A 24,662-nucleotide genomic window follows, 5' to 3' on the forward strand; every position below is an offset into this window, starting at 1 on the left:
GGCCTTTCATGAATCAAGTAGTCTTTATTGGCATGAATAATTAGACTATAAAGTAAATTATTTCAGGATGGATTCTCTGGAATAGCAAAAAGAAGAAACACATCTTTACCCTTGTGAGGTTTAGTATAAGAAGAAATGACAGTCACAGTACATTTTCATACAGAGGCTGTGTGTACTGAACCTCGTTAAAATTAATTTTCGTACGGAAAACAGGTGCTGCAGGAAAGGTTTTGCTGCAGCCAACCCCCATGCCAAAAAAAAAAAAAAAGGGATGGACCTGTTACAAAAGTCATCTCAGGCTACAGCACAGAGCAATATTGCAAAAGTCCCTGTTTGTTTTCTTCCAGGTTCTCATGGCAGGTTTGCCAAGACGTGACCACAGCGAATGGCCAGAGGCTGCGTTGGGTTTTTTCCATCTTCTTGGCGAGATGGTTACCAAAGATTCCCCTGGACTATTTTAAAAAACACAAAGAGCAGAAAGCCCACGCTGTTGGATGCCATCTGCTCCCCCTCTGCAGCCGTTTATTCCACTCCCTGCCCAGCCCTGGGCAGATGGTGTCCATCCCCTCCCAGCCCTCCCGAGGGACAGGGGACCTCACTCCCGCCTCTGTGCGGGGAATGAGGGATGGAGGTGCTGCGGGCAGGGGCGACCTGAGCGGGGGCTCCGGGGGCGATCCCCAGCCCCTCGGGGGCGGCCGGGTCCTGCAGCCCTGCCCAAGGCGCTGCCTCCCGCCTGGGCTGGGCCGGGGAGCGGGGCCGGGCAGGTGGTTCTTGTTCCCGGCGGGAAGATGGAGGCGGCGGGCGGGGAGCGCTGATCGCCGCGGGCTGCGCCGTGAGTGCGGGGCGGGGAGGCGAACGGAACGGGCTGCGGGTCCCGGCACGGCCCCGCCGCGGGGAGCGGCCGCCGCGGGCAGGGGAGGGTGGGAGCAGGTTTTGGGAGGTGGGGTTTGGAAACCTCCTCCACAGGCTGCCGCTTGCGATGACCCCGGGGGGAAGGAGGAGGAGGCGGCAGGGGGGGCTCGGCTCAGTGAATGAATGGGCGGCAGCGGCGGCGGCGGCTCCCCTGCTCAATGGCTGCTGGGCTGATACGCGCCAGCCCCGCAGCCGGTGCCTCCCTCGCCCTCCCGTGTTTTGTCTCAGGCTCGCCCCGTTCGGGGCTCCCCAGACATGTTCAACCAGCAGCAGTTCCAGCAGCAGCTGCTGCAGCTCCAGCACCTCCTCCAGCAGCAGCAGCACCACCACCCCCCGGCGCAGCAGGGAGGCCGGTAAGCGCCGCTACGCGAGGCCGGGGATCCGGGGCCTGTCCCGGGGGACCGCTCTCCTCCGCCTCCCTGCGCTCCGGAGCCGCGGCGGGGCGGGTGCGGGCCTGCCCTCCCCCGGCGGGGAAGGCGACAAAGGGAGGCGGGCGGGGTGCGGGCCTGATCGGGGCAGAGCCGGGGGGCTGGAGGCAGCGAGGGGTCGCGGTGTGGGAGGGATGGAGGCAGGGCGGGCGGCGGCCCGTGTGAGGTCCCGCCGCGTCCCCTCAGCGCTCCGGGGATCCCTGCCCGCTGTCCGGGGCGGTCCCGCCGCGGAGTCCCCGAGACCCGCGGGGTGACCCGAGCAGAGCCGCCGGGTGGGTGGGTGGATGCTCCGGGCCGAGCGTCGCCCCTCGGGGCGGGCAGGGCAGGGCAGGGCAGCCGGGGCTCGGGGAAAACGCCTTCTCCTGCAGAAACCCAGCAGAGCCACCCTCGGTAGACGCGAGCACTTTGTTATTTTATTGTTGAACTTAAGCTGTTTATTTGTTTTCTTTCTCTGCTGGCCTGGGTGAGGTGATGGAACTTATTTCTGCAGTGGCACCGGCGCTGAGGCTGTGGCTGAGCGCGGTGGGGCAGGGAGGGGATGGAGAAAATCGTGTTTTGTTTGTGAAAAGAGAAATGACATCTGCCAGAAAATAACCACGGTTCTCCAAAAAACAAAAGCAAGACGTAAAACAACTTACATAGGAGCAGTTGTCCCCGATGAGCTGAGATTTTTAGAACCAACACAAATACTCTGAAATAACGCATTTATTTGCACTTACTGTTACCTTTAAAGCCTTATACTCTGCAAATTTAAAGCAATGGGTGTGAATTTAATAATATAGTCAATTCGTTCTTTAAGAAATTATTATATTACTTTATCCTTATAAGGCATTTGTCTCTGAGGTCAATGTGGGAATTTTTCTGTTTTACTAGAAATATGAACCTCCAAATCTTTTTACCGTTTTTATATGTCTTATACAATAAACAAAGCTGCTCTTAAAATGCCAGTAAGGGGCTGACTGCCAGAGAGCATGGCTGCATCTTGCACCTTTAAAAGTACGATTTTTGTGGTATAAATATCTCAGCTCTGAGACTGGAACAATCTAGAGCAGGAAATGTGAAGATGAACTGCTGTGAATTCTTTTAAGAGGGTTGGGGTTTTTTGTCAGGGTGGATATTTCGATCCATGTTTGTACCTCTTTTCAGCCCTGACAGATTTAGCTGTGTCAGCAGTCGTGCTTAGAGGTGGGCCTGACCTTGCAATTGCTTGAATAAGTGCCTGCCAGTTTCTTCAGACTTTTCTCTCACGTCTGCTCCACCCTCCTTAGAACTGGAGAGTTCTTCTCTGCTCGCTTCTTCCTCCTCGTGTTTTAAATATGAAGGCCGTGCTTTATTTTTCCATCTGGTTCTTGCAGTTAGGGGGCACCATTGACAGTTCTGACCTGTCTGGCTCCGTGTGGGAGGTGTTGATTTTGGGAAAATGTGCTTTAAGCTGCTGAGAAAACTCCCTGGTTTTTAGGACTTCTTTTTTGTTGTCCTGTTAAATGTAGCTGCTGATCTAGATCACTCATTTCTCCTGACGAGTGCTGCATAATTCTGTAGAACTGCAGTCAGCTCCTGGGCTTTTTTTATGCTGCTTTAGAGGCTTCATGTGGGCTTGGTGCTAAGAAGTTGTCTCTGACCTCATATTCTTTGATAGACAATCTGTCAGCTTGGAAATTCCAGGAGAGTGGAAGAAAGAGGATACAGTGCTGCTGCACGGTGTCTTTTCGTGCACGTATATCGACATTTCAGCTGTTTGCTCCTCTCTTTTATAGTTGTTAGGTGCCTGGAATCGAAGGGGGCGGTTTTTATTGGGTTCTTACGATTTATGCCTTCTTTTCCAGGGGTTTGCCGCCACCGCAACAGCAACAGATGCTGAGCTTACGGGCAACAAATCAGCCATCGCTGCTCAATGCCAATCCTATGCTTCAGCGGGCCTTACTCATGCAGCAGATGCAAGGTACTGTCGTTATGGGAAACGCTTACTGGAGTTATTTAATCATCCTCGTGGACTCAGACCACAGCATGGCTATTTCCTGCTGAACCAGGGCAGTTCTTGCACTTGGCAGTTCCATTTGTTGCCTTTCTTTTTTCCCCCTTTAAATTTGTCCGTAGTCCACGTCACAGAGGTTCTTCAGTACCCTGCTATTCACAACTGGGAATAGCATTAGAAGGTATCAGGTTAAATACTAAATACGTACCTTTCCTCTTAAGACTTGATGGAGCAAGTATTTTTTCATCAATATATTTAGATTAAATATTGAAGGTTTTATTATTTGTTTGTCTTTCTTGGTTGGAAGGTTAAAGCAGTTTCTTTCATTATCTGTTCCATATACACTAACCTTGTTTGCAGTAGATACTTGACTTGGCCCAAACTTGATGGAGTACAAACAAATAAAGTATATTGTGGTGGAAAATGGTTCAGGTTTCAATTGTCTTGTGAAATTTTGATTCACTGAAATGACTGTCATTTCTCTGGTGAATAATATCACTGTTCTTCCATCACTGTGTTTCCACAAGTGGATTTTTCTTTGGTTTTTGCCATATGTGTTTTCAAAACAAAGATGAAGATGCCTTTGTAATAGCATTGCTAATGTAAAGATAATAGGAATAAAGCTATGTTTTTATTTTTTGCTCATGTCTTAACCTGACAGCTCTTTTCAATGCAGCAAATCAGAACCTGGGATAGTTTTCAGGTGCCTAGTCTAGATTAATGCCTGCAATTTCTATCTTGCCTGTGAATCATGCCCAGATGTGAAGACAAAAGATTTATTCTGCATGTCGCTAACTCTTCTTTTGTTCTCTCTTGCCCGTTTAAAGAGAGGGCTCTCTAGTGACTCCAGTGGCTCTCCACAGATCTCTCTCAGGTTGAAGGGAAAGTGGCAGTGAGAAAGGACAAACCACGCTCTGAAGATTGGAGTATTTGTATTTGTTGTTAGGGGAAAGCCTGACTCCACTCCAGTCAGCCTCACTCCTTGCAGATATGTTTGATGTCAGCAAGGGCTGGCCTTTTCTGTGAAGCAAAATCTTTTATTGAGAAGTTGTATTTAAATAATGTGCTGAGGGCCTGAGGCTAATTAGATAGAGCAGGATAAGGTATGTAAATGAACACTTCTAAGTGTGCTTTGTCTTAGCAGTTTTTCCTTTTCTTTTCACCCCTGCATGCCAGAATTGTGACTTCTCTTTCAATAACCTACACCAGGTAGCCACAGGTAACATGCAATATGGTTGCCAATGTCTTAACGTGACCTTTCTTAGGGATCTGAATATTTTTGGTTATTCAGGTTTTGATTACATGTAAGAATATCTGATGCTGTTAGCATTTCTGTCCCTGGGAAACATCAGTATAAATAATTCATTGGCTGCGTGTGGCTTCAGCATTGGGAATAGGAAAAGATAAATACTTCAAGTTGAAATGGATGTGTGGTTCTTTAAAGGTACCAAAGCAAGAGCAGAAGATGATTTCTTGTCTTATAGATTTTTTTTAATATAGCTATGTCCTTTTACAGCAAGGGATTATTTATGGGAAGTAATAATAAATTAGATTACTTTTGAAGACAAACATGAGGACTACTTCCTATTGTGTTGCAGGCTTTTAAGAGAAAGCTTGGGTTTTTTTTCAGATTTTGGGTGCCTGTCTCCAGACTTTGCTGCCCTGTTTTGACAGCTGCTAAAAAGCTGGAGTATTCACTAATTCAAGTGAGAGAGAAAAAACAGCAATTGAAGTCCAGGTTCCCAGAATGATGGACAGCTCCTGAGGGTGTAGCTGAGGCATCTGGGCCCTTCCATTCCCTCACTTCTGAAATGGGGATGGCAAGGACTGTCTTCGTAAGAAATTGTTGAGACTTAGTTAATAGCCTGTGGATGCTGAAAAGAACTGTTCAGAAAGCAGAGCATTATAATTGGAAATGGCAGAGTCTCGGGTGTCAGAGTTGAGGTTGACATGTTGAGCTTGCATGACAACCAGGTGGCAGAGAGGACTGTGGGATCTCTTGTTTGAGAAGTCCAGTGTTGCTTTAAATGAAACACTGTTCCTTGCTTATGCTAAACAGCATCCATGCTATGCTGTGAGCTGTCAGCTGCAGAAATGTGGGGGGAATTTTCCTTTTTTTTACGGAGAGTTTTTGCAAAACGAGACCTTGTTTGTTGCAAGCGTTAGTGTGCTCAGATCAGATAATTGCTGTAATGATCTTAGCCTACAGTGACAATTATAATTAAATAGCCTGATCCATAGTAATGGTTGTTATCACATCAAATCATTGTGTGTGCTGAAAAGGGTAGAGCACAGAGCACCCATACAGTGCCCAGCAGAGGACAGGGCAGAGGAGCCCTTCCCCTCTCTGCCTGCTGCTTGTACAGGTGGAATATTTTCCCTTTGCACAGCTCAGGGTGGTGACACGCTCTGTGTTTGCCTCTATAGGAAACCTGCGTGGATTTAACATGACAGCGCCAGCACTGCAGCAGTTCTTCCCTCAGGCTACAAGACATTCCCTCCTGGGACCACCACCTGTTGGGGTCTCCTTAAAGCCAACTCGGCTGGGCTTCCCCAGCCTTCCCTTCCAGCGGCAGAACCGGACCTTTCGCAAGGTGGGCTCATGGTTTCCAACTGCTGGAGAGATTTGTGCTCCTTTTGTACTTGCAGCTGTTGACATTGTTGTAGGCGGAGTACAAAGGAGGGGGGAGAGAGCCTTACAAAGAAAATGATGTTTTGCACCATTCTGCTGACACAGAAATGCAGAAATAATTCCATCCCAAAGGCTTTTGTGGTCCATATTTACATTTGTGATGCAAAGGTTTCTTGTCACGGCTTGCCCAAGAGAGAGAATTCCTCATAGCAGAACTGTTTAAACCTGAGATATAAAGGGAGCCTTAAAAGTACCAGCTTCAAAGTAATTACAACAGAAGAAATCCTGGCTGAGTGCTTTGCTCTTCCAAAGCAGTTTGTTGTTCCCAAATGACCTGCTCTTACCAGGGGCATTCTGCCTCTTTGGGCTGTTTTCCCTCTTTTTAAGATCAGGCTCATATTTGTTCTTGTGGATTTTGTAAAATCTACAATATTTTTTGTTTTGTAAAAACCTTTTTCACTTTCCGCCATTAAGACCTCTTTTTGTATCCCGAAAATAGTTCTTGGGTTAATTAACTGCTACTTTCCTCCTCTTAGATTAGCTTTTGCATATTTCATCCCATTCTGTCAAAAAGATGTGGTGGATAAGGTGCACTTCCATTCTTGGACTGTCCTTTCTCCAGGGTCAAAAGAAGAGGGATTATTTTGGATTATTATTTTCCCTTCCCATGCACCTCTTGCCAGAGTTCCTCTAACATGATCCTACTCTTTACAAGCAGCTGGATCTCCTACAGCAGCTGTTTAAGGCACTGGGGAGATGTCCTGGGCTGCCTGTGGAGCTGGAGTGCCTCTCTCTTTGGCCATGTAAACTTGCCTAAAGCAGGGCAGTGCTTTGTAACCATCTATTCCTTTCCATTTCCACGTGTTGCAATTCCTGTTCCTGGTCCACAGTAAAACTCTGGTGCCTTAGACCAAGAGCTGGCAGTGACTCTCTGTCCATTGCAGGACTTCCAGAGGGTCCCTGACAGGAAGCGGGAATTGGATCCTGGTTCTTCGTCTCAGACACAAGGTGATGAGAAAATGGAAATCCCAGAGGGAATGCAAGCAGGGTCAGAGCAGAACAATTCCTCACCATCCACAGGTAAGGAGGAGCCTATAGTAAAATAAATGCTTAAAATTATTATAAACTTTTCTTGACTAGTCCTGCAGCAAAGGCCAGAGATGATTTTAGGCTTAGTCAGCTACATTTCATTCTAATTGTAAATACTTAAACTGCCTGAGATAGCCCTCTGCTATGTGCTTCATGTACCACTTTTACCTGGATATTTTTGATTTTTTATGAGCCTGCTTCATCTCTCTTGCATGGAAGCCTCTCAGAAGTCACTGACAGCAAACCCCATTTAAGATGGGAAGAAAAAAGAAAACTGCTTTGAAATTAGAGCTTCCACATTGCCTTACCCATGCTGAACTCAACATCTCATGCAGCCAAACACATAAAGCAGAACCAGTTGCAACCAGCATGCTGAGGAAAAGATGAGTTGAAAGAGTCCTTGTGCTCCAGTTGTCAGAACAGAAACTGCTGGCACTGAGTGTCTTAAATGTTGGATACAACACAGATGTGGGAATGTCTTTTCTGACTGGAGAGTGCCCAATCTAAAACTGCAGGCATATGATGAGGTGGTGACCAGTGTATATGCAGTGGTGAAAACAACCTGATTAAGTGGTTGCTGTCAGGTAGATGTGCCACCTTGCCTTGTATTAATGTTCCCATGGTCAGGGCTCTTGTCACTTATATACAGGACTGAGAGCCACTTAGTGGACATAAACATAGATTTCTTTTTTTTGACAACACCTCATACAGTGACATTGTAATTAAATATCTGAGGTCATTATCTAACCTTGTCAGTGCAGTTCTCAAATTCAAAATAAGCAAGTGTTTAGAATTGTTTGCTCTAACAGAGCCTTATGGCATTTGCCATTCAGTTATGAAACGTGCTCAAGGTGGCATGGTCTGCTTTGCTAAGGACATCTCCTTCTGTGTTCCTGCAGAGCCAAGAACTCCAACAGAGTCTGTGTTGAACACTGAGCCTGCAGCAAAAAGACTGAAGAGGTATTTATTGAATGGGGTATTGAGACAGTTCCTGAGCTTAGAATTATTGTCTGATTTTATTTTCTGATAATTAGGGCTGTACTGGACTGGACTGATGTCTAGCATATGAGAGGTATTTCAGATGCTTGTGAACAATTCAGAAAATCTCATGACGCTTGCTGAGTCTTGTAAGGTCTCTGCAAGAGGTGACCCAACTATGGCAATGAAAAATCAGAGATGCAGCTCATCTAAATGTGCAACAAAGCAGAGTTTGTTCGTGTGTTCTCCTGCCAGGATCCTTGTAAGAAGCAGAGATGTTCTTTTCTATTCTGGTATATTTCTTTAATTTTCTTCCTTAAATGTCAAAAATCAAAATGAGCAGAGAGAGAAAGCTTTGGAATATGTTAGGTTACAGTAGGTGTAGGAGAGGGTAGTTTATTTTGAGGAATGATAAAGGGAATCAATACTCCCTAGTATCCAAGCCTGTATCCATGAGTGCTGAGTTCTGTATCCCTTCTGCAAAGATTGTCTTCCCAGTACCTCTGTCTGTTGGGTAAAAATAGACAAAGGCAATCCTATTATCCCCCAGGGATGTGCAGCAGGCGGGCACGCTGGCCATGGCAGGCCCATCCCGGCACTCCCTGCATCCCGAGGGTGCAGGAGGGACAGACAGGGCTGCATTGCCATCTAGTGGGATGTGCCATCTGCACCGGGCTGCTCCTCTCCCAGAACTGTCACCCTTAGCTGGTGCGGAGGGAGAAGAGGAGGGAGTGAATACAGATTTCTGGAGGCATTGATTTGAGAATTCTCCAACATATGTTAACGACGATGAGTCAGGACTCCTGGGTCCTCTTATCTTCCCTGTTAGCAATTCACCGCCTGCTTTTGGACAAGTTCCTTCACCTCGCTGTTTCCCATCTGTAGATTAGAGATTAATGGATAGCTTTGGGGAGAATATTCCAGGATTACATGATCAAGGTAATATCCAAACATCAAAGTAAAACATTAAAGAGTGATAAATATTGTGTGTGCAGGGACCACCGTGAATTATGGACTCTGATTAGCAAGAAAGTGAATAAATTCAATTAAGGCTAGGTCGGATACATTTGAGTGTGTGCTTTCTTAATCTGTTTGCCAAAGCTAATTTAATTTTAATTACATTAATATTTAGCAGGGTATTAATCAAAGTCCTGTTACATGCACTGAAAAAAAAGAATCAAGTCTGAGGAATGACAGCTCTCACTGCAGCAAGCCTGCTATTAGGAAAATCCTTTCCTGAGCAGCAGTTAGGGACTGCCAGATTTGATGCATATATTATGGCTGGTATTTACCTAGAATAGATCATTCCTTAGCTTTTTTTTTTTTTTTGAAGTGTTTCTTTTAACTTCCAATGAACAGATGATGGATCTCTGAAAAAAATAGTTTACTGTTCTCATGCTGCCCTTCACAGATGACAAGGGCATTCTCCCCATCCATGTCATAAACTTGTTTCATGCTTCATTGTTCCATTTCCCCTTTAGCCAGGAATACCAGCCTCCTTCTTCATTTCAGGTTTTTCCCACTTCTGCCTTTGCTCCTATGTACCATCTGTATACCTGGAACAACATCCTCATTCCAGTGCAGAAAGCACTCGTCATCTTCAAACCCTCCTTGAACACCCACTTCTAGCATGGCATGACAAGTATCCATAGAATACCATTTCCTCCTTAGATCACGCTCGTGGTGGCTTTTGCTCCCTTAGATTGCTCCTTAGATTTGCAGTTCAGGCTGCAAACCCTCGCCCTGAGTGCTGGCACCATCTGCGTGTGGTACAGTTAGTGTTGAGCCTGCTGGCAGCACTTGACAAATAATGTTAATGCCAGCCACTCCTGTTTGATTCGTGTTTGCACTGCCCCAACCCTGCTGCATATTTATAGCCGTGTAACCCAGTTACATTATCACGTATCAATCTGATAAATTATGCGGGGGGAGGTGTTTGGATAACGGGATGCGGTACCTGCCTCTTGCTTGTGCAGAAGGTGCTGCTCCCTGTTGGCAGAAGGACACCAGCAGGTGGGAATTCGAGACGCCCTCGGAGCAGATAGTCAAGCCATGGTGAAAAGTGTTAGTCCTGATGGAAAAATGGGGGAAGGAGAAAGAGACTGCAAAGTACACTTCGTGCCCTCTGGAAGTCAAACATTTATTGTCAGCAGTCCCCTCGGGAGCTTTTTTTCTCCTTAGCAGATCACCAATACCAAATAAAACAAAGCAAGGTCCTTTTGATTTGCATCTTGTACAGTTTTTGCTTCCCCCACAAGCAGAACTGTAGGGACTCTGGAATGAAACATGACTGGTATGAATAGAACAGGCAGTTATGGTGAAATCCCTGTAAGGCACCATGGAGAACTCCTTCAGTTCTGTTCTGTCATGCACAGAGCAGCCAGGAGCACAGTCCAGGTCACCAGTCACGACAGGACTGAGCTCTCAGAGCTCCCATTAAGAATATTTCTTGTAAGAACTTATTTCCCTGCAGGCTTCTTGCAGGAGAGGGCTGTTAACCAAAAAATCAGTCATAATCTTCTTGTCCAGATTATTTGGCTGCTGTTTCTGAATCTGTTCTAGAACACCCGCTCTTCATTGTTTTTATTTATTTCTGCCAAGTTCTTGCCTGAAATACCACTTCCAGTAGCTTATTGATTTGGGGGTTTAGTGGAGAGTGTGGTAGCTTAGACCCAGCCTGTGCCTTGGTGTGCCTTGTGAATCTCTTGTCTGTAACATGGCAAATAAGGTTATTTTCTTGATATCCTTGAAGTGTGACTGAGGAGTCTGCGTTGGAGGATGCCACAGACAGCAAGAAAGGAGGAATCTCAAGCGCCCATGTCCAAGCTGATGGTGAGTTGCTGAACCCTGTCCTTTGCACTTTTAGGGCACTCCTTGCTGGAACTGCCTCTGTAGATCCCATGGGTCTCATGAGAAATGTCCCTCCTCCAGTCATATGGGATGGGGAAAGGAGGATAAAATCTAGAGACCAAATCCAAATTTAGTCCCTCAAAATATGTTACCTACCAAATGCAAATGATGGGGAATTTCCCTCTCTAATAAGGGATTTCTTTGGAGAAAGGTTTGTGACCTGGCTGATGGCCAGCAGCACTGTGAGGAAAGCTCCCTGACTTCACTCACCTGCTGCTTTGTTTTTTCTACCACTGCTGCTTTGATTTAAGGCAGCTAAAAGGACTCTCCCTTCTTAGGTGCAGACAGTGCAAAGGAGTACACAGCTGAAGAACTCTCTAGAGAGAGGAAATTCTCCGAGGAACCGAAGGCTCCTGAGGTGAGCAGACACTGCTCCGTGCAGGGGTGGTGCAGAACATACAACCTCCCCCTCCATCCTGGAGAAGCCCGTTGCCACTGGGAACCAGCTGGCACCCACGTCTGGAGCTCTGTCTCCTGCTGTAAGCTGTTGTCCCTGGCAATAAGGCATAATATGTCTGCAATTAGTGCGCAGTCTGCTCTGACTTGCTGCTTTTGTACCTCTGCTGGCCTGTTCCTCACCTACTGCTGGCTCTGGATGGGGAGCTCATTAAGATTTCAGTATTCATCTGGAAAAATGGGAAGTTGAAAGAGTTACTTAAAAATATATATGTGGAGGGCTGTAGCTAAATACATCTTCCATGTTGCTGAAGAGCAGGTGTAAAAAAATTCAGGTGATGGTGTTAAAGATGCAACCTGAGAGCCTTTGCATGAAATACGTGGCCCACATGCTGGATGTTAAACCAGGACCTTATCCTGTGTAAATCTGTGGGCAGACAGAAGATTTAACCTCAGGTGTGAATCAGACTTCCATAATTGGGAATGTTTGATGATGCAATCAAATGTATCATCCTGCCCATGTCTGAGTTCCTGACTCTATCAGGTCTTGGCCTGAGTTGCCTTTAGTTTTGCAGTGGAGACACATGAGCTGATTATGTCCCTTACCAAGAATTGTTTATAACTCCAGTCCCCAGAGACTGGGTCATACAGTGACTGCAGAGGCTGCAGAAACAGGCATCTGTGCTAATGGTCCTGGTGCTATGACACAGGGATTGCTGATCTAGCAGCTTTGGGAAGAGGAGTGTGTATGAGAGTCCTTCTGATCAGCCCCGTGTGGGTTCAAGCTTAAATGCATTTTCCTAAAGGGTAGAGAGCTTAGGTGACATACAAAAAGCAGGTGTAACTTTTAATGTCTTTTGCCGAGAGATTGGACTTGATCTTGACTCCTTCTTTTGGCAGGTGTTGAGCTCTGGAGGTTCACTGAAGGTGACTATTCAGCAGAGCAGTGAGAGCAGAGCTATCAGTACAACAGCTCTGAAACCAGGGCACTGGGCCTGTGAGGTGGGCACAGCTGATCCCAACCCCGAATCGGTCCTTAAATTCTACTGTTACATCTGCAAGACCAACTGCTGCAGTCAGCAGGTAAAAATGCACGGGTCTGACAGGGATCTGGGTGGTCAGGAGATGGGAATTAGATGGCTGGCTGCCATGGGGAGGTGCAGCAGGAGACTTGTTAGCAAGGGCTCATGCTTCAGGAACAAGGAACATAAAAAATTATGACAAGCATGCAGATAAAATAAACCTCTCCTGAGAGCTGGCAAGCAACCTGCTAGAGAGAGAATGTGGGTGGATCCACAGGCAACCATGCTCTTAAGCTTTTATACCATTTCATTGTTAAACAGCAGTGAAAAGAAAGCATAGCTCATACCCATTATTTTCTGTATTTTGAATACATTTAAATGGATTTTTTTCCTAACCTCTCTTTCAGAATTTCCAGTCCCACATGGCTGGAATTCAGCACCAGCAGCGACTTGGGGAGATTCAACACATGAGCAATGTTTGTTTTGTTTCACTACTGCCCATGGTGAAGCAGCAGAAGGTGCTAGCAGAAAAAGATGGGTAAGTGTTGGTCTGCACCAGAAAACTCTACATGGGTTCTAAAATCCCTCACTGCATCAGGGTGCCTCTGAGTTCTAGGTAAGGTGTGAAATCCCTCTGGTTTCAGGGCTAACTCCTTCAGGCTGAAGGATACCAGAGTTGACTTTGACCTGTGTAGTTTTTAATACAGTACATCAGGTTGGAGACTTTTTTTATCTGGTGCATTTCTGTAAGCACAAGCTAAAGCAATCTATAAATGTGTGGGAAGGGGAGAAGATAAATCGGAGGCCGTAAAGACAGGAATGGTGGGGAAAACAATGCCAAGGACAGATTGCAAACTGCAGTATTCCATGGAGAATGTAAAAAAGGTGTGACTTAGAGCTCTATCTGTTGTCACTTCAGAGAGAGCCAGCAGCGGTGGTGTAACACGTGCCAGGTGCACTTCACAGGGGATCTCATCAAACATCGCAGGACCCAGGAACACAAGGTAACAGCCACAGCCTGGGTTTCATCTTTGCACTGACCTTTTGTGGGGATGGAGTGGAAGTATCTAGCAGCTCCTGCTTCCCAAGCAGCAAAGAAAAAGTGATTGGAGCGTAGGGTTGCACATAAAGTTCTGCCAGTAACATCCTCCCTAAGGGCACTGTCGTGTTATCTCCTACCTCTGATTGCTGGCAGTGCTGGAGCTTTCAGTTGCCATGATGTGTCAGTGTGGCCTGAAGCACCTCTAGTGTGTAATTGACTTTTCTCAATAAATATGGTTTATCATACCTAATTAATTGAATAGTGAGCAGCCTTTTCCAGCTAAAATTTAGGCATGTCAGCATATTTATTGGCTTCTAGGGGAGAAATTGTAAGACAAACTTAGTTTTGCTCTGCATGTGTTCCGTCTTTTTGGTGGATAAGACTTAGAGAGTCCTTTCTGCTGAAAACACTATTCTCTTTGTGGTCTCCCTGGTTTAGATGCAGGGCTGACTTCGTTTCACTCAAGATTCACCTGCATTCCTCCAAAGTAGTGCCTCTTGACTTATGGAACTGTCCCTCTTTCCTCAGCTGGCCAAACGCTCGCTTCGTCCTTTCTGCACTGTCTGCAGCCGCCACTTCAAGACCCCTCGCAAGTTCGTGGAGCACATGAAGTCCCCTGAGCACAAACAGAAAGCCAAAGAGGTAACACTGCCTGGGTGGAGAGCTGTGCAGGTCTGGAGGCTGCTACCCTCACTATTGCAGGGCTGAAAGGAAGATGTGCAGTTCTTCCAGCCCTGTTTTAATTTTCATCTTTTACTGGACTTCAGTTGTTAGAGCTTAAAAGAAACAGAGTGAAAAAGGGACAAGGAGTTAGATGTGTCTTGAAGCAAGATAGCTTTGTGCTCCTCTTGCAGTCCCTTCTGCTCATCAAATGCAATCAGTCCAGGGTCTGGGCTCTTCCTTGGTTAAATGGCAAGTGCAAAGTTGATCTTACCTTTCTTTTCCATACCTGACAGGTGAGGCTGGGAGAGAAGGAGTTGGGCAGCCCAGAAGATTCCGAGGAGTTGATCACTGTGGATGCTGTTGGCTGTTTTGAAGATGATGATGAGGAAGAGGAGGAGGAGGAAGGGGGAGCTGGTGAGGAGGAAGACCCTGATGTAGTGCTGATGGAGAATGAGGATTCTGCTGCCAAGCAGGTAAGCCATGCAAAAGGAGAAGGAATGACCTATCTGAGAATCTGCTGTGGGATCCTGTGACTTAGTTGGTCTTGACTGTTTGAGCTCAGGCTTTCAAGAGTCTGGTCAACTTTGCACTCTACAGCAGGAGAGTGAGGGCTCTGGGGTTCTTCCAGAGCGCAGAATGGTGCAAAACAGAATCAGGCAGCATGTGTGGGATGCAGGAGGGGGTTCTGCTGTGCTCCTGCTGCTGTCTTCAAACATTACCTTGTTGCTGAGGAGCACAAGCAGACGTTGACATGGTCTGTTTGAATAGCCCAGCAGCAGCTGGGTCTCATAGCAAACATATGTGTGGAGCTTTATCTAGATAAATATTGTCCCAGTTACCAAGAAGGAGGGACATGGCTAAGCTACTTCAGACTTGGAGTGCAAGGGCTGATTTTTAACCCTTGTAGTGAAGTGGCTTGCTGACATTGGGGTTTGCATCTGGCCCTGACCAGGTGCTGTGCAACTCTGTCTCTGGTATGCTAATCCTCTTGTTTTGCTCCTGAGCTTACCAGAAAAATGCAAGAGCCCAGGAATGGAATTGCCACAGATACAGTAGGCACTAATGTTCTTTTGGTTTCCAGACTGGGCTGAAGGAAGTGTCTTTGGAGGATTACGAAGGAAGTGAGAAGTATTGTCCAGACACAGCCTATGGTAAGCAAGCAGAGTTAAGCACAAAGGCCCACAGAGCCTTCTCTGGCCACATGCTGTTTCTGTAAGAGAGGCTGGTCTCTACCTACTGATGTAATGACTTCTTGGGCCATGATGCTCCAGCAGCTGCACTGGACTGGTGCAGGTCACTGCTGCCTGGAGAAGAGACCAAACGTTGCTTTATTATTGTGTGATAAAACATAAGGATGTGATTGATGTTTGTCAGCTGCCTTTTGCTTTGAAGAAGAAAGGATGAGAGCCAGATACTTTTCTAAGGTAGGACATGGAACAAGTAGGGCAGGAGTACTGAAGAAAGTAGGTAGCAAATGAGGGATGCTCTGGAAAGATGGAGTCGGAAAGCATATTGATTGGAATGCTTTCCAACAGAAATGCAGCTTGCACAGATACTGAGCAGCACTGACAGTATCAAACTCTCTGCTAGAGCCCAAACTGTGCATGTTTCCTCTGCTTCAGACCCCCCACGCTGCACCCAGCAGTTCCTCAGCCGTGCCGCTGCCCTGGTGGGCAGTGGTGCCTCCGGATGGCTGTGTCTGGTCCCCACCCTGTAAGTGACTGACTTCAAACCTCTGACCTCGCTGGTGTTGTGAGGAGGGCAGCTCTGCAGAGGCTGGTTTGTGCCCAAGGAGAGCTCTGTTTACACCAATCTCCCATATCGCTGTAACCTTCCACTATCGTGTGGCAGATGGAATAATGATTCATGCTGTGAATGTTCTCTGCGTGTTCCTCTTGCGTGCCTGCTGTCTTCTGCTTGGTTTGATCCCATTACATTGGATCACATGTTCTCTGTAGTTTTCCATTGTATTCTTTTCTCCCTTTTTCCCCCCTTAATGCTCTGTGTAGTTTCTTTGCTCTGGCAGCCAGATTTCTCTCTGAATATCAACCACAGCCATTCCATGGTAAGAAGAGATATTCAGCAAGTCATCTTGCAAATCCCCGATTAACAGAAGCAAAGCTTTCCACTTTTCTACCCCCACTCCCCTTGCCCTTTTAACATGCTTTCATTATTTGAGTTCCATTCAATGTGATCTGTGATTTCCCTTCCCCTCCCGTTTCGCAGGCCTGGATTTTCTGGTCCCCGTCGCAGGTTACCTCTGCAGGCTGTGTCACAAATTCTACCATAGCGACTCCGCTGCCCGGCTCGCACACTGCAAGTCCCTGATGCATTTTGAGAACTTTCAGGTCAGACCCTTTGGCGATTGCATGGCCTGGCATTTGTTACCCCCGTGCGTGTCTCTCCAGCGAATCCACCACGTTAGCTGTCCTGTCTCCGGCTCATTTCCATCATCCTTGGTGTCCACTGTGCCATAGTTCTCTCCTGGTGTGCTCTGTGTGTGTCTCCCATCACCCCTGTAGATCTTAAACTAGTCCAGTCCTGCTTCCCAGCTACTGCTGCTGTCATCTTGTTGCCCGTTTCTGGCTGGGAATCTTCCTCAGAGTGTCTGCTCTGTTTGCTGAACCTGTGGAGTCTGTTGTTCAGTCTAGGCCTCTTCTGTTAGACCAGAGACAGATGGGTCAAGGTGGGTAAGAACAAAGGACAGAGGCTGTTCCTTGTAAAGAAAGCTGGTGCATCTTCTCCTGTGGTACTGCAGGAACAGCTCCTTTAGCCAAAATTGTGGGTGTGATTCATCCATGAAGAGGCCTGGTAAAATCAGATACTCAGCTTTAGAAGTCTGGAAATTTAACATTACAGACTCTTTATGTGATGGAATCTACACGCTGTGGGAGTCCATTTGTCCCCAGGGTCAGCCTGCAAGAGGAAGTCTGTCTGTCTGTCTGTCTGCTACCCTTTCCTAGAAACTCCTTAGCACAAAGCTCTGCCAACTGATGCTGTTCCTTTGCTTTTCTGGCTCCACCTAAAGAAGCCCTATTGCCCCTTGCTGCTTTTGTATCTAAAGCTTTTCCTACTGGGCTGGCCTGGAATCTGCCTCCATCGTTCTGTCCTTGTTGACTTGCCAGGGGGTGAGGGGCCTGGATTAGTACCTTGTGGAGGGTACACAGGGCTTGCACAGTCTCTGCCCTCTCCTGTGACCACTGCCTGGGCCCTGCCTGTGTGGGAGAGCAGTATTTGCTGACCTTGGCAAGGAGGGAGGCTCCCACAACAACTTTGTCCTCTGCCTGCACCCACACTCTGCTCCCAAAAGCTGCTGGTTTTTCCTACAAGCTTAATAAATAGTGCCTAAGAAAAACCCAAACACGCACACCCATCCCTGAACCCCCAAAAATTCATGTTTTTCTTCTAGTCTTCAGACAGAAGAAATTATTCTTAGTCAGCCCTCACTGCCTCCAGCAAGAGGTGGGGTGCTGCAGAAGCCAGCACTTAGAGCAGTGAATTTGGGATGGCAGGAGACCACAGCTGTTCCTTCATGGTTGCTCATCCTCTCCCACTCCTGCAGCTAGTCATTTCAGGAGTGAAGGAATAAGTCTTGAAGTTTTCCTGGCTTGTTTTAGATCAGCTTAGAGTGAAACTGCAGCAGCAGTCACTTATGTCACTCTTTTGGCCCACTTAGAGCTGAAATCAGATGCTCTTCAAATGGATGCCAGAGTGACCTGGAGGGATTTTTTATGAGAAGAGTTTAACCTTAAATACCTGCAACCAGATAACTATTGTTCTTGGCTGCCTGGGTGCCTCAGGGTTGTCACAGTCTGAGTTAAATCTTTGTCACTGTTGTTGTATATTGGAGTATTCTCAGCAGAGTAGCTCAGCAGAAGATTTCAAAGCAAAGAATTGTCTGCTGCTGGGGCAGTTCACAGCATCACTGAACATGAATTTGCATGCTTGTACCTGCTTTAGGTTGGGTACAACATTGACTCAACTGATTTAGTTCCAATGCAATATGATATTGTGCATTTCCCACCGTTTGAGGGCAGAGAAAGAACAAGCCTGCAGTGATAAACTGAATTACAGTGTAAAGCTGCCTGTCTGATGGGCTGTAATTCCACACTGCAGACTGGTAAAAGCCATTGGGCTCAAAATTGTTTCCTTAAACTGTCAGGTGTAATGGCCTGTGCCAGTTCAAGGAGCCCTTTAGGAGACAGCTGAAAGGGAGTTGATTGTGGAGGGAACTGCTGTGGAAAAGAGGGAGCTTTGGTTTGTTCTTTTAGCTCATGCTCTGGGTGTTGAAGACCAGGTTCCTGCTGTGTGTTAGCTAGTAAGAGTTGCTGTTTTCCTGTAATCTGGTCTAGAACATGGCTAGTAGCCATTTTAATCTCTTTACAGACCTCTACTGGTTCATCATGATAGCGAGTGCAAATAAGTAATTTTACTGATGATATGTTACCTTTATTCTGTGGAAAACCTCAGTGCCTTGTAACAAGATATTCTTGATATCTTAGTCTTCCTGTCAGCAGTTCCACTGACTATGCAGATTGTATCAACAGAGTGAAGAAATATTAAGCTTTCAACTTAAGTCTTGCTTTGGCTGATAAACATTAAATCTCACCTGTAGCTGAGGGTGGTGCAGAGCCTCATGTGCCCAGGGTACATGTCCTGGCAGTAGCTGAAGCAGGAGCTGTCACTTGCTCTGTTACATCTACAAAGTCCTGAGTCTGACTGAGATTAACAGTTGCCAGAACATGATTTTTGTCTCAGGAGCCACAGGTCTGCCATGCACTCGCTCAGCATTAAGTAATGTGAGAAGGACTTCAGTTTTTAATATCACCACTTTTCCTCACAGGAGCTGACCTTTCTCTGTTGAAAGCCTCAGCAGCCAGGCCAGGAGCTGCCGAGACCAGTCGTGCCCCTGCCACTCACCACTGTTTTTGTACAGGTGTTCCTGGACCAGCTGCTGCTTTGCTGCAGTGACAGGAGCTGAGCTGGGCTTCCCTCTCACGTTGGTTTGTTTGTATTTGCAGAGATACAAGGCAGCGAGGCATCGTGCCACAACTGCCTACCCCGAGGCTCCTTTGCATTCCCAGGGCTCCAGCTCCCAATTGCTGGATGATCCAAAACAGCCTCTTGCTACAACAGCACATACCAGCAAGAAGATGAATGATGATCGTGGGATAGACAAGGAGGGTACAGAGCTGTCAGCCCTGCAAGAACAAACTCCAAGGTCTCTGGAGGGTAAGGGTGAGCTGGCCACCTCTGGGGCAGAGGGCCAGAGCCTGGCCAGTGTGACTGACCATGTGTGTGGTATCATGGTTGTAGAAGAAAATCTACAGGAAGAGAGCAAGTCCACTGCCACTAGTGCTGCCTGCGTGTTCCCCGAGGAGAGCCGCGCCACAGGGGAGCTGTTGGGACACGAGGAGGAAGCCAACGCAGCCAGGCAAAGGGAAGGCACAGATGACCACCAGGATCCAGGGAGTGGAGGAGGGTTAGGACAGAATGAGGCAGCAGATGCAGGCCAGGAGGCAGAGCCTTCCTCCCTCGCCAAAGGTGAGACAGCTGGTCTCACCTCTGGGTGCAGACGCTCTTCTAGGCGCAAACCCAGATAGAGTGGCCTTAAAGGAGAGCCCTTTACATATGATATTTGCTGGAAATGTTTATTTTCTGAGTCTTTTAATAGAGCAAAACCTTCAACTTTACTGCTGTTTTTATTTTAAGAATAAATAAGCCTGGCTTTAGCGTGTCTAATACAGGATGGTGTTGGTTATTACTTGTACAGTTGGGATACAGCAATTATGTGGAAAGACTGAGGCTTGGACTGTTGAACCTGAAAGAAGATGGTAATGTGATTTCCACAGGGGACAAAGTTCATGGAGTAGATGGATGCAGACTTAAGAATTCTTTGTAGTCCCTCTCATTTCCTTTCCAGGCAGAGAAGTTTCTCTCTTGGGAGGCTGTATGCTCAGTTTTGCTTCTCAGAACAGTTTCCTTTCAAAGACACACACTCTTGGACAAGCACTGTGTCCTAAGCTAGGCAACAATCTGCACCTTGGTCCTTTGTTACTACTACAAGGCCTAATCTAGTTGTTCTCATAGTGGAGACTCTCAGGAACATATTTTGTTTCAAACTGATTTTAATAAAACAATTTCTTATAAATAACCTCTTTAACTTTCCAAAAAAACTCCTTTAACTTTACATAAGTAGAACAGTAAGACTTGCTTCAAAGTGCTGGCTCCAGGCCATCCTGACAGGATCACAAGTTAGACCAGACAGCTCATGCCTTGTCAGAATGTCCAGGGAATGCTCTGCTCACATCCCAGGGCAGGCAGGCCCCTGTCTCTGCTCTCTGTAGCTGATGCTGTGGTGGGGACTAACCAGGCTGCTCTGCCTCTCTCCACCCTGGAGTGTGGAACAGCACCCAGAGAAGCTGGGCAGCTCCCAGTAATAACAGCAAAAACATCACCCTGGTAGCTTGTCTTATCTGCTTGGCAGGGAATGGAAGCATCCAGTGGTCTGGGACCATGTGCCAATTTTTGGTACATCACAGTTAATGTGACTAAGGGACAAGTTGTAGTTTCAAGGCAGGAGCTGGCCTAGCACCTCCCTCCCCAAGGCTGTCACCGGAGTTAGAGTTGGGACAAGCCTGGAGTCAGGACAGCCTCTGCCTACTGTGCTTTTTCTGAGGAAAGAGGCTAAAGCCATAATACTCCTTGCTTGGATTTAACAGTACAAGAGAGCAAAGATCATTTTTCCTCTTTGTGAAGAGGGCCTGCTTGCAAACTACCTGCATGGCATCAGATTTCCTACAACCAGCTTTAACCAAGTGAGTGCCAGGGAGCAGAAAGAACCAGCTCTCCTACACCCACCCATGTGCTTTGCACCTCTCACAGCTAGAGGAAAACAGAACATGGAGGTGAATGGCAGGACACAACCACGGGAAGGAACAAGTAACAGGCACGAGGCACCTCTTCTATTCAAGTTTTACATTAAATTGGTGAGCAGTGAAAGTCCCTCAGCAACACCAGCTGAGGGTCTGTGGTCAGACACTAGGCAGAAGGCTGGGGGCCCTGTCCATCAGCTCCCATGTTCAGCTGCTCGTTCTGCTGCTGGAACTCCAGCCGGGCCTGGCGGTTGGACTCCAGCAGTTCCTTCAGGCAGGTGTGCAGATAATCATTCTTCTCCTCCAGGTGATCTAAGCAGGAGTTGATCTGGTCCAGCATGGAGTTTATTGCTGCATATTCTAAAAGAAAGAGAGACTGAACAGTGTAAGTATGTTGTCACTGCAGGCAATGAGAGCTCTGGCAAAACACGCCCACAGCGTTTGGGCTGTGCCTTATCTGCCCCTGGGTGGGTGAGGTAAAATACAACTGAATCCTGCATGGGTTGTGTTCCCTGATCAAACACGGCCAATGGGAGGCTGGATCACTGGTAACAAGATCTAAGGCAAGGTACCTGGGCAGTCCAAAGCCACTGTGGGTACACCTGCCAGCCCTGGATCTCACACACCAGCAGCTGACCATGGGCTCAGTGCTGACTGCAACAGTACCACAGAAATCCCAAGGACAAGTCAGCCTCTTTAGCTGCCTTTGGGATCATCTTTCCTGATGGTGCAGACATTTTAAGAGCATGCCACAGTGTTTACTTTCTGTGAATTTTCTGTAAAAGGCTCCCAGGCTGGGATGTGCTTCACCAAGGGCCTGGCTGGGGTCAGGCTGACAAAACATGGCTGTGGCAGGAGATGGGATGAGCCCAAAGGTGCTGGTAGTGGTGCTGTTATTCCCAAAGGGAGGTAAGTGTGGGGCATCAAGTTCAACCACAGGATTTTCATGCACCATTAAGGCTTTGGGTACTTCAGATTAAACCCAGACTCATTGACAGTCGGTTCCCCAGGTACAGTTTCTTATTCACAGCAGTTTCAAGTGCAGCAGTTTGCCCTGGTACAAGGGCATTTCACAGTGTTAACACTGTTAATCAGCTGAAGAGTGCTGTGCTACTGCACCAAACACCTGCTTTTGTATTGCTCCAAGCAATATTCACACAATCCTAAAGAATAACAAACAAACTAAAAAACCAGACAAGATAAACCTCTGCTGAGGTTACTCAGGAACCCCAGGGGGTTACAGAAACCCCACATGGAGCCAGTCCCATGTTCCTTTCTGAAGCCACACGGGCTGGGTGAGTGCAGGGAGGCTGTTTTGGAGCTGTGAGCCGTGGGCATGGAATATTTCTTTGAAATGAGTGCTTGTATTTCAGAAAAATTCTGGATCAGTGCTGGAAATCAGCTGCCAACTTTCATTAGCTGAATATAAATAATAAACCAGCAGGCACTTGGAACAGTACAACCCAATAGAAATTAAACTGTTGATTTCTGCCCTTCATTTTTCGTTTGTCATGTTAGGCTGGTACCTTTTATATTTGTATTTATTGCATCAGGTATTGATGGGCATTTTCAGAAGAAGTTTTGATGGAGTAATTTTTTTTTTTTCATTCTATTGGGGACTGAATTCATGTGGGTAGCTGAAGTTGTAGAGGAAAATTATTACTTCTATTTTTACCTACTGATTAAAAGTTCCCTGGTGCCCCAGCACACCAGACCCAGGACCTGCCATTCCCAGCAGCTCTAAAAGAACTGTGAATATTTAAACATTGCAGTCATTTGCAATATTAATAGCTAAGGAAAAGTTTCATTATAAAAAAATAATTGTCCTCCTTTTCTTACACCACTTTGAAGCTGTTCAGTGTTACAGCCTTAATTCTTTGGGTAATTGTGTGTGTTGCATTTGAGCTTGTTTATAAAAGTTTGGCCTTGCATTTCCAAACTGATCCCACAAACACAGACTTTCTAAAAAGGTGGCAAGTAGCATTATTTTTCAGACCCTGTTTCAAGGTATGTGAGAATGTCCACGAGTCAGAGCTCTACTTCAATGTGATGCACCATGTTGCAGTGAAATAGTGAGCACATCCCAAGCAGACACAGTAGCTACTTGTGACAAGTGATATTCATCAGCCTGGCAAGAAGTCTGTAATCACAGCAGGAGCCTAATTTTCTCAGTGCCTAAAGCTCAAGCCAAGGCCATATAATTTGTGCAGCTTTGGAAAGTGAAAAAACTTTTTAACCATTTAAAAATAAGCTGTAAAAAGACTGTCTTCCATTTGTTGCATACTTGGTGGATTTTTGTGGAAACAACCACATTCCCTAATGAAAACACTGACTGGGGTATGGCAATTGCATTAATTCCTCTGCCTTCTTACAAGGACAGCTGACAAAAATAAGGTTTCTATTTGAGATCAAGGAAGTGATCCACAGCTTCAGCTCCAGGACCAGGAAATAGCTGCAGCCCTCTATGACCAGCTACTGCACACAAATCAGCTGATCACAAACTGAACAACCTAATTAAACTTGATGTAGATCCGATTTAGTGACTTTCTCAGTCACAGCCAACATGTCTCTGAGCTCTGCAGAAAGTGTGAAATGTAAATCACTCTGATGATGCAAAGCAGTGACCACTCTTGGGGTGTTTCAGGGCAGAAATGATCCTTCTGTCACTGCAGGTGGATCCCAGAGAACTCTGAAATCCACCTGTGTGGGTCACATCTGGAAACTGAACCGTGTTACAGGAAACAGCAGAATCCAACTCTTCACCACCTTCAAGAGAAGAGTAGCAAAGTGCTTACTCTGAAAGAGTTCCAGTTTTAAGAGTGACCTCTATGTCTGCATTACAGCTCTGCTGTCCTCCAACTTCCTCCATCAGCTGGTTTTAACTGGACAGGACAGCATCAGAAATTTCAGACTCAGGCACTGTAGAAACGCTCCGAAGTGGAATTTACCAAGCTATCTGCATTAAATTCCCTTTTCCACGCATGACTACTTCTCCCAGATCTGCCCACGGGACCTGCCCTGTGCTCTCACAACCTGAACATCCTCTTTCTCCTTGAGCGCCCGCACCCCGTGCAGCAGCAAAGGCACAGAATCACCTTTTCACAAGAAAAAAAACCAACCACCCCAGGGGCAGCACGGAAGAGGTCGGGGCCCCACGGCTGGGCAAGAATCAAACCCTGCAGCCCTCACTGCTGTGCAGCAGGCACACCTAGGGCGTCGGGCACCGCTGCCAGCAGGACACCTGGGCATACCTGGACACACCTGGACACATCTGGACACACCTGGGCGCACCTGTGCTCTGCCACCCGCAGCCCACGGGGCCAGCCCAGGCCAGACCGTGCCCCGCTGGGGCTCCCCACTGTGGCGGCGGCCCCGCTCGCCCCCACGCACCTTCCTCCCCGAAGGTGTCACCGCCGTCCCCGTCGTCGTCGTCGCCGGGGCCGCCGCCCACCACGTGCGGGTCCCCGTTGGGCCCCGCCATCCCGCCGCGCCCGCGCCCGCGCCTCGCCGCCGCCCGCACGGCGCGCCCCGTGCGCGCGCAGGGCCCACGGCCAATGGGAGGGCGCGGCGCCGCGCGCGTGACGCCGTCCGGCGCCGCGGTAAAGCCTATGGTTAGCGGCTTTGGGCGCGGGGAGGGAGGTGCGCGGGCGGGCGTGGAGAGCAGCGCTGGGCAGCGGGGTGGCCCAGGGGCGCGGCGCCGCGCCCCACTTTCCTCGGGGATTTTCCCCAAAAATCCTAGT

General features: G+C 47.4%; 2 protein-coding genes across 4 annotated transcripts; one reads left to right on the plus strand and one right to left on the minus strand.

Moving 5' to 3' along the window:
- The first annotated feature begins 328 nt into the window (after positions 1-328).
- CIZ1 (CDKN1A interacting zinc finger protein 1) lies at positions 329-20,201 on the plus strand. 3 transcript variants are annotated; one of them, XM_027687451.1, is made up of 17 exons: positions 329-832; positions 1,141-1,265; positions 3,167-3,282; positions 5,743-5,909; positions 6,892-7,027; positions 7,936-7,996; positions 10,767-10,846; positions 11,203-11,282; positions 12,221-12,403; positions 12,750-12,880; positions 13,262-13,346; positions 13,913-14,026; positions 14,341-14,520; positions 15,129-15,198; positions 16,274-16,395; positions 19,069-19,279; positions 19,361-20,201. In XM_027687451.1, exons 2-17 carry the CDS (start codon positions 1,168-1,170, stop codon positions 19,648-19,650), a joined length of 2,124 nt encoding a protein of 707 aa, XP_027543252.1. In that variant the 5' UTR covers positions 329-832; positions 1,141-1,167; the 3' UTR covers positions 19,651-20,201. The 3 variants fall into 3 exon arrangements, with proteins under 3 accessions (XP_027543252.1, XP_027543253.1, XP_027543254.1); XM_027687452.1 differs by lacking the exon at positions 329-832 and having other exon boundaries at positions 19,132-19,279; XM_027687453.1 differs by lacking the exon at positions 329-832 and having other exon boundaries at positions 19,069-19,268; positions 19,361-19,520.
- CUNH9orf16 (chromosome unknown C9orf16 homolog) lies at positions 19,731-24,444 on the minus strand. The gene is made up of 2 exons (XM_027687456.1): positions 24,313-24,444; positions 19,731-21,282 (listed from the first exon to the last, which is right to left on the minus strand). The coding sequence occupies exons 1-2, from the start codon at positions 24,401-24,403 to the stop codon at positions 21,089-21,091; spliced, it is 285 nt and encodes a 94-aa protein (XP_027543257.1). The 5' UTR covers positions 24,404-24,444; the 3' UTR covers positions 19,731-21,088.
- Between the last annotated feature and the right edge of the window lie 218 nt (positions 24,445-24,662).

The sequence above is a fragment of the Neopelma chrysocephalum genome, unplaced genomic scaffold (genome assembly GCF_003984885.1).
Source record: "Neopelma chrysocephalum unplaced genomic scaffold, ASM398488v2 Primary Assembly neopelma1_74, whole genome shotgun sequence".
NCBI lineage: Eukaryota > Metazoa > Chordata > Aves > Passeriformes > Pipridae > Neopelma > Neopelma chrysocephalum.